The sequence below is a fragment of the Sinocyclocheilus anshuiensis genome, unplaced genomic scaffold (genome assembly GCF_001515605.1).
Source record: "Sinocyclocheilus anshuiensis isolate Anshui unplaced genomic scaffold, SAMN03320099.WGS_v1.1 scaffold488, whole genome shotgun sequence".
Classification (NCBI taxonomy): Eukaryota; Metazoa; Chordata; class Actinopteri; order Cypriniformes; family Cyprinidae; genus Sinocyclocheilus; species Sinocyclocheilus anshuiensis.
Genome location: NW_015558584.1, coordinates 445,358 through 462,204, shown reverse-complemented (window position 1 = coordinate 462,204; position 16,847 = coordinate 445,358). Strand labels below are relative to the sequence as shown.

General features: G+C 36.8%; 1 protein-coding gene across 1 annotated transcript in view; it reads left to right on the top strand.

Annotated features, from left to right (window-relative positions):
- bcr (BCR activator of RhoGEF and GTPase) overlaps nt 1-13,984 on the top strand; it is an 83,458-nt gene extending 69,474 nt beyond the window's left edge. The window contains exons 9-23 of the mRNA XM_016475545.1: nt 2,073-2,194; nt 2,517-2,682; nt 3,316-3,435; nt 3,543-3,618; nt 3,700-3,804; nt 4,186-4,260; nt 4,387-4,484; nt 4,953-5,084; nt 8,682-8,741; nt 8,823-8,932; nt 10,698-10,837; nt 10,936-11,070; nt 11,173-11,278; nt 12,462-12,624; nt 12,849-13,984. Coding sequence (XP_016331031.1) covers nt 2,073-2,194; nt 2,517-2,682; nt 3,316-3,435; nt 3,543-3,618; nt 3,700-3,804; nt 4,186-4,260; nt 4,387-4,484; nt 4,953-5,084; nt 8,682-8,741; nt 8,823-8,932; nt 10,698-10,837; nt 10,936-11,070; nt 11,173-11,278; nt 12,462-12,624; nt 12,849-12,938 — 1,698 coding nt within the window. The 3' untranslated portion in view covers nt 12,939-13,984. The remainder of the gene's footprint in view (nt 1-2,072; nt 2,195-2,516; nt 2,683-3,315; nt 3,436-3,542; nt 3,619-3,699; nt 3,805-4,185; nt 4,261-4,386; nt 4,485-4,952; nt 5,085-8,681; nt 8,742-8,822; nt 8,933-10,697; nt 10,838-10,935; nt 11,071-11,172; nt 11,279-12,461; nt 12,625-12,848) is intronic.
- Nucleotides 13,985-16,847: the final 2,863 nt, after the last annotated feature.

Genomic DNA, 16,847 nt, shown 5'->3' with positions numbered 1-16,847 from the left:
ACCTAGGATGACTTGAGGGTGAGTAATTTATGGGCTAATTTTCATTTTTGGGTGAACTAACCCTTTAAGTAAAGTAAACAGTTCGCTGGCCTTTTAGAGATACAGTGATCTTTGTGCACTGTTTTAGTCTGAGGTTAAGATAATATTTTTGCACTACCCCTGTGCAAATAAAATAAAATAATACACATGAACATCAAAATAACAATAATAATAATGAAATAATAAACGTCAATAATTACTTTTTACCATGATTATATATATATATATATTTTTATAAATTACATATTTTCACTATAATAATAATTATAACGATAGTTATTATAATTTTTTCACATTTAGATTACTATCTAATGCTCACTCAAAGCAAATTTTTAAAAACCCAAATCATTCAATAATGATTTGAAATGTAATCTTTAGCAAACCTCAAAAATGAATATCCATTTTTCATACTATACATTGTAATATTGAGATGCCTAAATTACCTTGTAGCATTTAAAACTATTTATTTATTTATTTATTTTTATTTACCCGTAATAGTATTTTTTTAGCCATTTATTGGTTTTCTGCCATATCATAAAAGAATTACTGCTAACTGATCAGTGGTCAATTATACAATTTAGTGGTCATTATATAAAAATATTTGACCATAGAATATCCCTAGAATAAAGCTCTCTACTGTTTATACCAACCCCTGGAGGGCTGAGTGAATTACCATTGGGACAAGAATCATAAATATGTACAGAGTGCGTCATCTTCCCTTTTGTTAATAGCTTGTGGCAAATTGAGATCTGCGTAGGTTCCTTCACTCACAGTGATGTCACCAGACACTGTTGTTTTCTGTAAACATGTCGCCCTCCCTTCTTTTTCCTTTTTTCTCTTTAGAAGAGTTCAGCAAGCAAGTTTTAGATAACCTCTTTGGAAGTGGTATGCACTTCCTGCCTGATTCCCCTTTTAAACAGGGCCAATATAATCTTGGTGGTGTGGGAGCATTTGGGAACATTGTGTTTCCCAGGATCCCATTTCAGTATTGCTGAGTGTGATCTTTTGAGCACAAACAGCTCTCTGAGTCTCTGCATTCACTACTGGATTCATCTATCCTATTTTAAGACAATAACCATCTACTTACAGAAGACCCCGCACATTAATTACTGAGCTGAGGAGAAATGGGCACCGTTAACCGCTGATTGAACTGTTTGCATTGACTAAACGATGTAATTGCTCTTCCTTTTGGTAGAGATGTGGAGAGAGGCTCTTTTCTCTGCCAATGCACTTCTGAATGCAGAAAATGGAGCCATGTGGAATAGGAATCTCATTTTTGGCAGTGCCATAAGCTGAAATCAAGCCATTACACTTTGTTCTGGAAATGCAATGACGCACAACATGGCTGGCATGCTGGGAGTTTTGGAATGAGTATCCGTTGACTCTTCCATCTCTTCTGTGTCCCCTGCTGCAGACAGCACATCACACACAGAGTGCTGGGAAATTCACTCAAGCGTCCAATGATACATTTTTTGATGAGTCAACGGCAGTGATGTTGTTGCATCAAAAATGAGTGGTCTTTGAATGTGGAGGTGAGTGGAGCCAGGTTAGAGCGTCTCATTGGATGAGATGCTTGTGATATCATCTTTTGTTTCCCCACTGCAGAGGTGAGGTGTTTCTGTGAGAGCACTGATGCGTGACGTGGCAGGGGGCCGTGTTAAGCGCAAATGTGCATGTTTTCACGTATTAACCATTGCTTAGGCTCGCGGGACTATCACTTACCATATGATCTGTGGACAGGAGTTACCTGTTTCAAAATGTCCTTCCAATTTTCTCATATCATAAACACAAAGACTCATCAAACACCAGCTTACTGCTCTTTTTTGACAGTTGATTTTTGGAAATAGAGTAGGACTGCCCCCTAGTGGCAGTTCTCACCAACATGTCAAAATTTTTCTATTTGACAGTATTACAGCATTTGTGTGCGTATGTATGTATATATAAAATTCTTTTTTTTTTTTTTTTTTACTTTAAGTTGTTTTTAAAGCTATGTCTGAACTGAAAATTGACTACAATGTTTTTCTGTGTGACAGAACCGTCAGCTGTTGAAGGATGGCTTCATGGTGGAGCTCGTTGAAGGGGCTCGGAAACTACGCCATGTTTTTCTCTTTACTGACCTCCTGCTCTGTGCCAAACTGAAGAAACAGATTGGAGGGTGGGGAAAATCTCTGTTTTCTCTCTCCCATCTACTCCTTTCATTTCTATCTTTCTATAATTCTGTCTGCTCTGTCATCTCACTCTCTTCCCATTTTTAATAATGGATCAGTTCTACTCGTATTTACCAAATAGGTATTGTTGAGTCAGATACATTGGTATTATTTTCACAACCTGAGCCTAACACCCTGGCTCTTCAGACCTGTGGGCCCAGTCTGCACCAACATCAGTGCTCTATAATCAGATTTCAGGATGTATTTTTGCCTGGATATTAAATTATTTTCCCCATCACCCCATTTCCCCCTTGTGCTGTCTGTCTGCAGTAAGAGCCAGCAGTATGACTCCAAGTGGTACATTCCTCTCTCGGACCTCACTTTCCAAACGGCAGAAGATTCTGAGCCCCTGCCTATCCCACAAGTCCCTGATGAGGAGCTGGATGCCATTAAGATCAAAATCTCGTCCCTGAGGAGTGACATCCAGAGAGAGAGGGTACAGGATATTTTAGGAAACTTTTCACTCAAATTATCGTGCTGATGATATAATTTGTAATCATTTTTATGAAACTAGAAAAATTGTGGAAAAAAGTGTTCTCAGATTTATAGACCCCATTGTATGTATTAATAGTTCTATATTCATATGTATAAAAAGATTAACATTTTTAAAAAAATTCTGTTCTTTAAACTTTATATTTATCTAAGAAAAAATCTAAGAAAAATGCATCTCAGTTTGACCACAAAAAAAATTAAAAATATTAGGTAACACCGCTTTTTTCAACATTGATAGCTTTGCCATTACAGGAAGAATTTTCATTTTAAAATAAATTGAAAAAAATATAATATATTGTTAAAACAGCTATTTTAAACTGTAATAATATTTCACAGTATTACTGTTTTTACAGTTTTTGATCAAATAAATTCAGCCTTGGTGAGCATAAGAGACTTCTTTTAAATACAAAAAAACTTTTACCAAAACTTCTGAAATAGTGTATATTTGACTGTAAAAAGCTGTGTCTCAAAACCTTCTGACTTAGACATAATTTTCTGGGCAATATACATGCATTCAGAAGTTCATGAGACAGCTTACTCGATTTTAAGATTATTTTTTTGCTTGTTGCCTCAACAGAGGGCCAACAAAGGGTCAAAGGTTATGGAGAGACTGAAAAAGAAGCTGTCGGAACAGGAATCGCTACTGCTGCTGAACTCTCCTAACATGCCCCTCAGAGTACACAACCGCAATGGAAAGGTAAGAGCCAGTGATTCACAGCCTTCTGTCCTAGCTGATTTTCATCCTCACACTCCTTTTCAACATTCCTGCTCATGCTCACAGTCCATGTCGGTTATGCATTTCAGAGCTACATGTTTCTGATCTCATCGGACTATGAGCGTGCCGAATGGAAGGAAGTGATCCGAGAACAGCAAAAGAAATGTGAGTGGCATTGTCACTGAAATCAGCAATGAATCAGGTGATAGTTTTTTTTTTTCAACTGAACACTTGCTCATTTTGCAGGCTTTAAGACCTTCAGCCTGACATCCATGGAGCTCCAGATGCTCACCAACTCATGTCTCAAACTCCAGACGGTCCATCAATTACCCCTCACTGTCAATAAAGAGGGTAAGAAAGTTGCACAGGTCTTAAAGATAATATGAAATCAAAACTGTTTACAATCTTATTAGATTTTCCTGGATTTCTTAGGCATGATTCTTCAGTGCACAAAAAAGGGTTAAATCAAAATAAATTGATAATAAAAAAAACCTCAATAAATTTTTCCACATCTTAAAACAACCTTTTCTTTTCAATAATGTCATGTCTTATCCATAGCAATCTAATCAAATTACAGAGAAAAATCCAGAGAATATTATTTTTATTTAATAATAATATTTAATAATATTTCTTTATTATTATTGTGAATCTGTTGTATTGTATTTTAATATTTCTTTTTTTTAATTCTAGACATGTTTTGAACAGTTTCTCTACTTTTTTCTCCACCTATAGAGGATGAGTCTACTGGACTGTACGGATTCTTGAATGTAATTGTCCATTCTGCCTCTGGACTTAAACAGAGCTTAAGTATGTGTCTCTTTCCTTCTTCCTCTCTGTGCTCATCAAAGGTCATGTACACATTTACTTAGCCTGTCCTAACACCCTGTAAAGAGCCAGTATCTTACAGATCCTCTTACCCCTTCCTCTCTTTAGATCTGTATTGCACATTAGAGGTGGACTCCTTTGGCATCTTTGTGAATAAAGCCAAAACAAGAGTGTACAGATACACCACAGAACCCAAGTGGAATGAGGTAATCCCATGTGCCCGTCCCTGTCTATACACCATCAATACCAAAAGACCTGCCTGCTGAAATACTCTTGAGGCATTAATTCTTAATTAAGAGCAGCAGAAGCGAGTCCATGTGGAATATGAAGGCCTTCTGGACAAATTATATTACATTTTAATTAAGAGCAATTACCATCCCCAAAGTTGGGGCGGGGGGGCGGGCGAGACGAGGAAATGAGGCATGACAGGTGTTAAGTCTGGTCAAAAGTACCCTTAGACTGTTTTGTGAAGCAAATTCAGAAGTTTTTCTGGGTAGTCTCTGTGTTTTATTATTAATAATAATGTTGTTATTATTATTCTTTTTAAATTATTCTCCCAAAAAGATGTTCTCAGGGTAGCTATGTATATGTTTGTTATGTATATTTGTTTTATATGTTCTGGGTAATGTAGTTCTTCTGGGTAATGTAGTTCTTCTGTATTGTTTCTGCCTCAGGAGTTTGAGATTGAGTTGGAGGGCTCCCAGACATTACGTCTACTGTGTTATGAGAAAAGCTACAACAAAGCTAAGATGAACAAGGAGGATGGAGAGAGCACTGATAGAATTATGGGCAAAGGACGAATCGCGGTATGATCTTCACTGAAAAACATGAGAAAAGCTACAACAAAGCTAAGATGAACAAGGAGGCTGGAGAGAGCACTGATAGAATTATGGGCAAAGGACGAATCGCGGTATGATCTTCACTGAAAAAACACTAACAAATTTGAAAGTGTTATTTTAGTATTACTGTTAATATTCTGAAATGGCTTTTTTATATTTTTAGTTCTCATTAGTTTAGGTTTTATTAATTTTATGTGCTTTTTGTCACCTTCATTAATTTTTCTTATATTTATATTTATTTTATTTTAGTTTTAGTAATTATAGTATTTCAACAGTACTATTTTATTTAAATTTATTGCTAAGGCAAAATTTGTAATTTTCATTTAAGTTTTTCATTTAGTATTTATATTTTATTTCAGCACGTTGCAATTAGTGAAAACGATTTTTAATAGTTTTAGTTTTAGTTAAAAGTAACAACACTGGTTGGAACCACCCGGGCTCTTGCTATAAAAATTTCAACCAGAAATGGAGTATAATGATATGAGAATGGTCGACGAGTCATCCGTCAATCCCACTAGTCAATTAGTGATTTTTTGTTTTAGTTATTTTTCATCTTAATTGGCATCTATAAATTGATAAAATGTCTCAATTTTTCCTTGTTGACTTGACTCTAAACTAGGCTATTTATACAAGACTTATTAATGATTCACACAACCCACTTACTAGTCATTACAAACCCCTACTGGTTAACAGGTTGTGCGAGTTGTGAGCATAAATTTGCTTGGCTCATGTGAACTATTGTGAGCTAAGTGTCATTCTCCATCTGGGCCCTCAGTGAGTCCGGTCAAAGGTATATCTGCTCTTATGAGAGACACAGTCCCAAATGGGGACTGGCCTTTATACTCCAGACATTTAATCTGCTTTTTAATAGGTAGGTTGTTATTCACTATGCCCTGGCTTTTTAGGCATCAAATCATCTATAATTCATGTGTCTTGTCTGAAAATGTCACACTCAAAACAACGTTAGATCAGCTGACCTATCAGTCCCCTCCCTAGAGAGTTTTGTGGGGTCTCTTGCCTCACAAATGATTGCTTGTAATTCTAGGTTTGGATGCTTTTAGTTTCAAAGCGTCGGTTGGTGTATCGTGGGGGAAGGGGGAGGGATTAGGGGGCTGTGCTATGATCCCTCTGTAGTCCTGAAAGCAGACTTGTTTTAGACGAGGCCCCCCATCAGCCAGCTGTGACTTTGGAAAGCTCTGCCCTAGTCCCTAAATGCATTATTGTTGGGATCATCTTTCTTTTGTGTATTTAAGTAATGTGGTCTTTGTAAAATCAAATAATTTTCTTATTAAACAATATAATGATTTATTGCTTTGCTATTTAGTAGGGATGCTCCGATCAGGTTCAGATCAGGTTCAGATCACCGATTTCTTGTCATGGTGATCGACCACGCATCATGTACGTCGTCACGCGTTGACGTCATCAAATTGCGATCGGTTCCTGAGATCGGCCAAGTTGATGAGTACCGATCGAGTCATAAAATATGATTATCGGCCGATACTGATCTCCAGCCGATCGATCGGAGCATCCCTACTATTTGGTTTTAAGTTCTCCTTAGTCCTAAGTGCACTTTCCAGTGGTCTGCCAACAAATTAACTTTCTAAATAAATCTGGACTGCTCTGCTATTGGAAATATAATAGGTAGATTCAAAGACATAAATATGAAAGTGTTTTTTTCTTTCAATTTTCAATTATTATTTTCAATAAAGTTTATAGTTAATTTAGTTTTTTGTTTTATTTTAAAACTGCTATTTTGAATTCATTAGTCAATTTAGTTTTATATTTTCATTTTAGAATTTTAGGGCTCGTTATGTGTTAACTAATATTATTTAAATGCGTTAAATGCTGTCACATTTCTTACAGGCATTGCCATCTAGTGTATCACTATATGATGCCATTTTTTTCATGTTTAATGTATTGAATGTGTAAAATTCAGGGTCTAACTAAAATGTATCTTTTTTTTTTTTATCATGAAAAAAATGTTTAATTAATTTCGTTTTTGATAAATTGTAAATGTATAATATTTAAAATATCAAAAAAAAAAAGAAAATTTTTGTAAATGATAACAGTACTGCATGGCAGCAGAGTAAACCTTTAAGAGATCCTCTGATTGGTGCACTGGACGTTAGTGGCTGTGTATGGGTTGGGGCAGGGCAGCTTACTCAGACTAAGGTAAGTCAAGGGATCATCTAATACGAGCTGGAGGTGCAGAAATAGAAAGTTACACACTTACAAAAGGAAACAGTGTCGAGACGGTAAAGAAGGAAATACGATACTTAAGTGAACAGCAGTAGATTTTGGGATTCTCAGAGAATCTGGATGAATCATTAATATCAGCATTTGCAGTGTACAGAGTAATTGGATCTCTGTAGCTCAACACTTGCACCGGACCGAGGATTTATTATTGTTAAAATAGCTACTTAAACACTTCATCTGATATTGAAGACCCTGGATCTGGAGCAGCCATGAATCTTTTTAGAACATTATATAACCCGTAAGGATCTACAAGATCCATATCACACTACATCCTAAGGGATTTCCAGTTCCAGCTGAAGATCTCTGCTCAGTTTTTGCACAGTCGTAGATACGAAGGAGATGAGTGAAGAGTGGTTAGGACTGGGTGAGGAGCGCAGGAGCTGCTCTCCACCCATTGAGGACTGTGATGTGGGGCTGGTGAAGGGTTTGGCGGTAGATATTTCCACGCAAACTGCCCCGGCAGGCAAAGGAACAAGGTTATGGGGCCTTGTACAAAATGTCTTGCACAGAAGAAAGGTAAAGTGAGGGAAAAAATGGCATGAAGTTGTTTATATTGAAAGTGAACAGTTTAAGTCACTTGCCAGTTTAACAGTTGTGAATGGGTAACTGGTTAAGTAGTGACAGCAGTGTCTTGCAGTGTGACATGCAATACTTCAAAATATTTTTATTTTTTTTCTTATTTTATATATATTTATATATAATATGTATATATTATAATTTTTTTTATAATTCTTTCCACTCATGTCATTATTCTACTTTACTCCGAGATGTTGCATATAAAAATATATGTTAATAGTAAAGGTTCATTAATATTGCATTTTTGTGTGTGTGGGTGGGTTTTCCTATGCCAGTGGAGCTCTAATGACCTAAGCTGGCATTGGTGGCCAAAGCCCCAGTTCTCACTCTTTCTCTCTCCCTGCCCCGTTGACATACAGGTTGTAATGACTGAGATGATGAGATTAGATAGCAGAGCAGGATCAGGCCTTACATGAGACCATATGGAGATTAGGCCCAGATGAGGGAAAGGAACACGCTGAACTTGGCCCACTCCAGATGGCCCCACGTTTGCTTAGAGGGGTCAGAGAAATTGGTTGGTGATGTGCAAAACTGCTGTATAAGGAGAAGTGGCAGTATGAAAAATGTTCACATCACTACAAGCCCTTCATAGCATCGGTGGTGTTGGATGAAGACATGTGTAGCCAATCCAAAAGTCCTCTAGATCTCAGCAAAGACAAATGTTATGTGTCTGTGTTGGAAATCCCATTGTATTTTATATGTCTTTTTCTTGTTTTGTTTTTTTTTATCCAGTTGGATCCTCAGATGCTCCAGGGTAAAGACTGGCAGAGAACAGTCATACCTGTGAATGGGGTAAGTGCATTCACATCTGCTCCTCTGCTGTAATCCTACCATCCAAAACTCTAATTACTAATTGTACACCTTTTTCTGAAGATTGAGGTGAAGATATCCATGAAGTTCACCAGCCGTGAGTTCAGCCTGAAGAGAATGCCCTCACGGAAGCCCATGGGTGTGTTTGGAGTAAATCTCTCCACGGTGACAAAGTGAGTCAGCACACATTTTATATGAGGATAGACATACACTAGATAATTATTTGGTCTTTCTTATAAAAAGGAGTTTAAACCGCACACATTTTGATACTGTAAGTTATCGTGCTTTTTCAGGGATTCATTGTGTTAAAGAAAATTAGAATATACAGTACAGAAAATAGTATAGAAAATAGTAAATAATATAGAATTCTATTAAAATAGGCTTCATAGAATTCTGCCCTTTCTGTGCAGTGTTTGTGTTCAGATTTGATTGACAGTAACGAGGATTGCCTCAAAGCGCAAGCTCCCGAGCGCTTTGGAAAGGAGAAAGTGGCGCGGCTGACGTTTTCCCACACGTTTTTAGGCGCAACATGTGAACGGTCCCAAAGTCTGTCTACACTGGACGCAACAATTATTTGAACTGTGTGTGAGTGCGTCAAAAATAGAACGCGGCATCAGTTTACTGTCGGGTGTTTATTGCGCCGCGCCACATCCAGTGTAGACAGCATCACTGATTATAATGGGTTCATTGTATTTTATTGCTTCGCGCCGCATCGCTCGCGTCCAGTGTAGACAGTGAGAGCCACGCAGATGCACGTGTACACTGAATTCTGCTCACTTCTGCGTCTATTTGTGCCTGAAATACTGTGCTCTGCCAAGTATCCTTGTAAACACAGATCACAGATGCTTATGGCTTAGGTGAAAGGAAACAATTAAGAAAGAAAATGGATGTGTGTGGCAGTATATTGGTTTACAGCAGTTTAATGTTCCTGAGGCTTTCTGTGTCATGAATGTTAATCAAACAACAAAACAAAGAAAAATCACTTTTGTAGCTTTAACACAGATTTTATTAGATTTAATTTATACAGTGAAGACTATGCAGTGTTATTTTACATTTGATTATTCAATTTCTATACCTGAATACTGTTAGAATTACCTGAAAAATATATTATTTAATTTGTATCTTTGTTCTGTTATATTTATCTATACTTGTAATTTGTTTATTTCCTATGCTGATTTACTCGCCAACAAAAACTGAAAAAAAAATTTTTTCAAAATAAACTATTCAAGTTATGTGTTGATTTTTTTTTTCACATCGCAATATATATCGCAGAAAAATTAAATATCGCAATTTGAATTTTTTCCAATATCGTGCGGCCCTAATTAATACTTTTATTCAGGAAAGATGCAGTAAATTCATTATAGAAGCCTGAAAAATGTATTATGGTTTCCACAAAAATATTAAGCAGCACAACTGCTTTTTTTAACATTAATAATAATAAGAAATGTTTCTTGAGCACCAAATCAGCATATTAGAATGATTTCTGGAGGATCATGGTACACTGAAGACTGGATTAATGGCTGCTGAAAATTCAGCTTTGCCATCTCAGGAATAAATAACATTTTAAATTATATTAAATAAATAAAAAACGATTATTTTAAAATTATAATAATATTTAACCATATTACTGTTTTTACTGTAATTGTTATCAAATAAATGCAGCCTTAGTGAGCATAATGGTAGTGTTATGTATTTAATGATAACGGTAATATATTTGATAATGTAATATAAATGTAATATTTTTAATGTATGTGAACACAAAGAGTAATGGTAGATTTAAGATTATATGCTTAAAATTACAAATTTAAAATTTTGGGTTTTTGTTTATCCTATTTTGACTGAATGCAAGTAAAAAAAATGTGTAGTCCTTGTTTCTGTCTCATCATCGTTAAAATCATATAGCTGGTCTTGTGATACTGGTATTATTTCTTGTCTCAGACTGGAACGCTCTAAAGTGCCGTACATCGTCAGACAGTGTCTAGAGGAGATCGAGAGAAGAGGAATGGAGGAAGTGGGCATCTACCGTGTCTCAGGAGTGGCCACTGACATTCAGGCACTTAAGACTGCCTTTGACACCAGTGAGTGTCCATCAAACCTGTGTTTTTTTTACATAATGACAGACAGATCCAGTCAGCCAGTTTAGTTGTTGATCTCTCTCTGTGTCTCTCTGTAACAGATAATAAAGACGTGTCAGTAATGATGAGTGAGATGGATGTGAACGCCATTGCCGGAACGCTGAAGCTGTACTTCAGGGAGCTTCCTGAGCCCCTGTTCACTGACGAGCTCTACCCTAACTTTGCAGGAGGCATTGGTGTGTCAGTTGTTTTTACTTGGAAAACACATTGCTAAGTATTGAGCAGACTTGGCTTTCTGAAGGTATAATTATGTTGATTATGTCCTCGTTTCTCTGCAGCTCTTTCAGACAGCGTAGCAAAGGAGAGCTGTATGCTGAACCTCCTGCTTTCTCTACCAGAGCCCAACCTGGTCACCTTCCTCTTCCTGCTGGATCATCTCAAGAGGTAGACAAGATGCTGATGACTTTGACAATGTTCTAAGAGACTTAACAACAAGATCAAAATCCATTGTTTCTGGAACTTTCATATGAAGAAATCATAGCTGTATGAATTTAGGGGAAGGGTTAAAGATAGGCTTAGGGTTAAGGCTATGATTGGCTGATAGAAACGTTTCTGAAACATGGTCTGATCGAATGGTGCTTCTATGTTTACATGAACTTTTGTTTCAATCGGACTGAATTCATTCAGATTGAGGAGTTTACATGAATGCTAAATAAAGTGATCCGGTTGATGTGCGCGTTTATACGTCACAAGCTTTGACATGCGCACACTGCACGAATATAGTGTGTTTCCCACTGTTTGCGCATAATAATCATTCTCCTACACTCTTTCTTTATTTGTTTTAAACAGCAGAATGAATATTTATCAATTTCTTGTCATAATATGGTGACCATGAACATATAAACCGCTGTGCCGTGCTGCTTATATTTATCGTGCAGTAAAATGCCCCTCCCTGCGCCCAAAACCAGTCGTTTGGGATGAGAATCCAAAACAAGGACTGGTGGGAGGTTGTCCTGCTCCACTTCACAGATACTGAGTGAAAGGAGTTTTATAATGACGGGACACTCATTAATACAACACTGTATTCAACAGAAAGAACAGCTTGTTCCACGTGTCATATGTCATGCTATTTCTGCATCATTGCACATGTGCAGTACTTTCAAGTTTCAATTTTCAATCCGATCGAGTGTTTACATGCACTCTCAATCGTATTAGAAAAGGAATAAACCACCCCTTTAAATATGATCAAAATTGTATTCGGATCGAGCTCAGTCGGATCGCTTAAGGTGTTTATGTGAAGGCTTTTCAGTCCGATTGAGCCGTCAATCCGATTACTAATGGATTATTTGGGTGCATGTAAACGTAGAGTGCTGCTGGCTTCATGATCAAAAAGTTTAGTTGGTGAATCTCACCATGAACAGATTTCTTTATTTTTTTAATTCAGTGCCACCAAACTGTACAAATATTATGTATATAAATTATTTGAATTTTTTTTTTAATTGGAGGTAGAAAAATGTAATTAATTGTAATTAAATTAAATTTAAGTTTCATAATAGCAAACTGGATGCATTCATACACTGATCATCTCTCTTTCCTCTCTTCCTGCTCTTTCTCTTTTTGTTTCTAGGGTTGCAGAAAAGGAGAGCGTAAACAAGATGTCTCTTCACAATCTGGCCACCGTGTTTGGCCCAACCCTGCTACGACCTTCTGAGAAGGACAGTAAAATCCCCACTAACCCTACACAGCCTATCACAATGGGGGACAGCTGGTCACTGGAAGTCATGTCACAGGTACACTCAGACCTATTTTCAGCATGGACCATAAGGAAAACCACGATTAATTGACTATTTACAATTTAAGGACTGTGGACATGATGTCAAGCACCATTGAAAATCATTTAAATGTGTCTCTGTTTGTAAAAACAATGGAAAACACATTTACAGTAATGCACTTATGTTTTATCCATTACACGTCTCCTGATATGTGCATAATTCTGTCTTCTTTGGTTCTGTAGGTGCAAGTTTTGCTTTATTTCCTTCAGCTGGAGACCATCCCGACGCCAGACAGTAAGAGACAGAGTATCCTGTTTTCCACAGAGGTGTAAAGGAATCCTTATTCCCATTGTAAGTCTTACACCAGTGGGAGAGAGAGTAAGCAAGCATGTCCACCCACTGGGTATTACGGACACTGGAATGCACAAGAGCAACTCCTCCTGGGCAAAAGCAGGATTGCTTCGCCTTTCGCGCTTTTTTCTAGCTGTTGCCACTAGGGGGCAACACAGCCCCTTTAAACATTGAAGAACTCGACTTACTCTGAGCACATCTTGAATATTACTGAACTCTCCATGTAAACCGCCAATTTTCCTCTGAACATCAGTGGCCGTTCAGCACCTTCGCTTTTCATTTTGTGACTCCTCAGATCCCTGAGCATGCTCTTGTGTCTGGTCTTTCATATCAGCTGGTGACAGTGAATTCTGTCTCTTCTGGCTTTTTTGTGTTTGTCCTAATTTCGCCTGTCCCCACTGGTCACTGATGCTCTTTCTGTGCTGCTACAATTGAGTATCCAGCTCCAAACCGTTCCAGATTTAGGGTCCTTTTATATGATAGATAATTACATGGCAGTTCAAAGTAGTTCTTATTACAGACTCTTTAAAGGTCAAATGGATAGCTTCTGTTAGTGTATGTCAATCATTTAAATGACTTAATTTAAAATGATTTCTTTGTAGAAGATGGTGTTTGGTTCAGCTATTGTCAGTCTTGATGTGATTCTAATTTAAGATAACATTGAGAAACAAACATAAAATTGAGAAAAATATTGCTAATATTAAATTTTTTTTGGCCCATACCTCTCTGTCAAGCAATATTTAAGCATTCATGAGTGTGTTTAAAAACATATGATACATGTTTCATTATGCTTTCGTAGTCAAGATTTTTTTCCCCTCATATTTTGGGAGAGAGATGATCTTTCATAAAGTTCTAAGTACATTCAATATATTTTTCTTTATTCTGATTTTTTATGTAATATAGAATAATTAATATTTATTTGGGCACAGATATCAACATCAGTGTCTTTTCAAAGTACGTCTATGTTTATCAGTAACTTATCCGTGTTACGAAGTACTGTAGATTCCTTACATATCCTCTTATTTTCCTGTCTTTTTGAATCTGATAGCACACCACATTAACGTTTCCCCTGCCATATATCTAGTGTTGAGAGATGACCAAATGGAGAGGTTTTTAGCTTGCATTAGCTTTAAACTCTACCCTGTCATTCACATCCGCTCTCTCTCTAGCTGCACAGCACACTGTGGTTTATGTCTCGCTGAGAACCATACAGCAGTGCCTCTCTGTCTCACCGTAAGACATTAAGGTAAAAAAACAACAACAACGCTGCATATAGCACAATCTGTTATCCTTGAATCCTGTCAGATGGTTTAATGAAGGAAGGGCTAATAATGGATGCAGTACATGAACAGTACAGGTATTGTCTTTATAGCAATTCTGTTAATTATATCAGTAAAAATGAATGCTCTTAAGTTTATTATTTGAGTTAAAGGTGCTTTAGTTACTTCATTTAACATGCAGGCATGTTTTTGATTTAAAAGTGTTTTTAATGTTTGTTTTTTTTAAGTTTGATAAGTGTTTGTGCATTTGAGATGTAACGTTATACCAAATTCTGGCTACTGTAGAAGGATTTTGAAGACTGTCATACATACAAAAAGGGGTGCAGCGATTGAAAAGGAATTTCGGTTAATCCACCATCTAAAGTATTTTTTCATTAAGGTGTGTAGTCAAGGTGCGTCTGAGACTTTTCATCTTGTCTGTCCTCTTTCTTGATTGTCGGCACTAAATGTACATTTCCTGTATCTTGCACCTGTCCGAACTGAATTCAGCATCACATGTGGGTTTCTTCTAGAGATATCCCTGTCTTTTGTAATATAAAACTCTTGACAAAAATCAAACTGTGATCTATTGCTATCAGAAGGCATTAGGTGATTCAAAGCATTCCCGTTGTGTTAATTGCTTATTTAATGTGCTTTTTTTTTTAATTGTTGAATGTTACTGGGTTTGGAATACTGGATATAAGCTCCAGTTCAATGAGCATTCCCGTTGTGTTAATTGCTTATTTAATGTGCTTTTTTTTTAAATTGTTGAATGTTACTGGGTTTGGAATACTGGATATAAGCTCCAGTTCAATAGGAGTGATACAGCGCATGATGTTTGAGAAGCGATTTCTTTGCACTGCACATAGTTTAAAGACTATTGTGATAAACGTAATGAGATTGTATCACACAGTTGGAAACGTCTACAAGCAAATTCATCATCTTCTGCAGTCTGAAAACTTTCATTTTACATTATAACCAGATTTATTTTTATCCACAAAGTATAACAGTTTTGAAGTGATTGGTCATGAAAGCACTGCAAGGGTCCATCTGCGTCATCCATTGTAATGTTATGATGATTTATGTTGAAACCTTGCCTTTAAACACATGAAGACATGCTGGACAGCCTATGGATGCTCTCCCTTTTTCCTCTTAAGGTTTTTGTCACTATTTATTCTTGCTAATATCTTAATGTTCTGGTTATAGGACTGTACAAATAGATACTGAATTCTGCAGACTGAAACGTTTGGAAGGCATTTGCGGCCTATGTTTATACACAAAATGTTGAATAAAACCTGTATATGAATACCTGCTGTTTCATGGTGTGTTTTTTTCTAAAACTATTGAGATTGTATCACACGGTGAGAAAAATATTTTACACATTCTGGATACGATAGTAGTTTGATTTAATAATTTACTTTTTTGTGCATGTTTATGGAAGAACATGCTTTGAAACGTTATGCATCTATGTCTCCACATGGGGGCAGCACAGCTTTGTGCAGGGTTGTGTGCTTACAGTAAGTTTAATTTATTTGTTTTTTATTTATTATGTATTATCATTTATCATTTTTTGGGGAAGACCATGTTTAATATGTGACTGAAATACCTGTCTTGAGAAAAAAACAATCGATTAATAGCAGACGAGTGGCAGAGGTAATCTTGATATTGTTCATTCTACTCGTTTGACGAACTGCTTTTTGCATACAGCATAAGGAAACGCGCGCGTTTCGACAACAGTGCCGTCAATTTGGCAAATTCTCCCTCTCCCTTTTCTCCCCCTTCTTCCTCTTTTTCGTATTTAGCCTTTATTGCATATTTCTCGTGATGTTTACCTCAGTGACGTTAAAAAGTCTCTATAAAGACGTTTTCATAAATGTTTACATGTTAGATGTTGTCTAATATAGCACTGTTCAGTAAAGATTAAGTGAAAAACACTTTCAGATCACGAGTATTCAAAAACAACACTAACGTTATTAATGTACCCTATAACATTGCAAATGCAAGAAAACAGGTGTTGATATAACAAGGAAATGATTAAATATTATTTTTTTATATATATATTATTTATTTTAATCATTATTTTCCCAACCGTATAGTCAGTTTCCCATTTCTGTAACTCTTTATAGTCTCTGTTTTTCGTTACAGAGAGCATTCGTTCTTATTTGAAAGTATTCATCAATATGTCATGATGAGGTCAGGAAAGATGGCAGCTTCTTTGAGAGCAGTATAGTAGATTTATTTTTGGTGCAATATGTCTAGTTCTGTGCTTTTGCAGAGGCCACACAGTCCTCCAGTGGTGCGATAAGAAGCTGTTTCCTGTTCATTATATGAGACTCTGAGCTTTGAGGAACAGGAAGGATGGATTGAGTTAAAATGCAGACTGTCATTCTGTCATAGAGCTGTTATGGGAGAGAGTGAGGAGGAGAGTATGGTCTCGTCTGTTTGTCTCTGATTACTCATGTCCACAGTTCTATCTCTCTCCTCCGGCTGTCGCTCCTCCCTCAGCAGGCCATGAAAGCTCTGACCGTTACAGCGTGGATGGGGTTAGATAAGACTGTTCCTCTCCCATCACGGCCCGGCCTGCTCCCTTCAGATTTCACCAACTCTTGTTCTGTTCCTCCTCTCCCACTT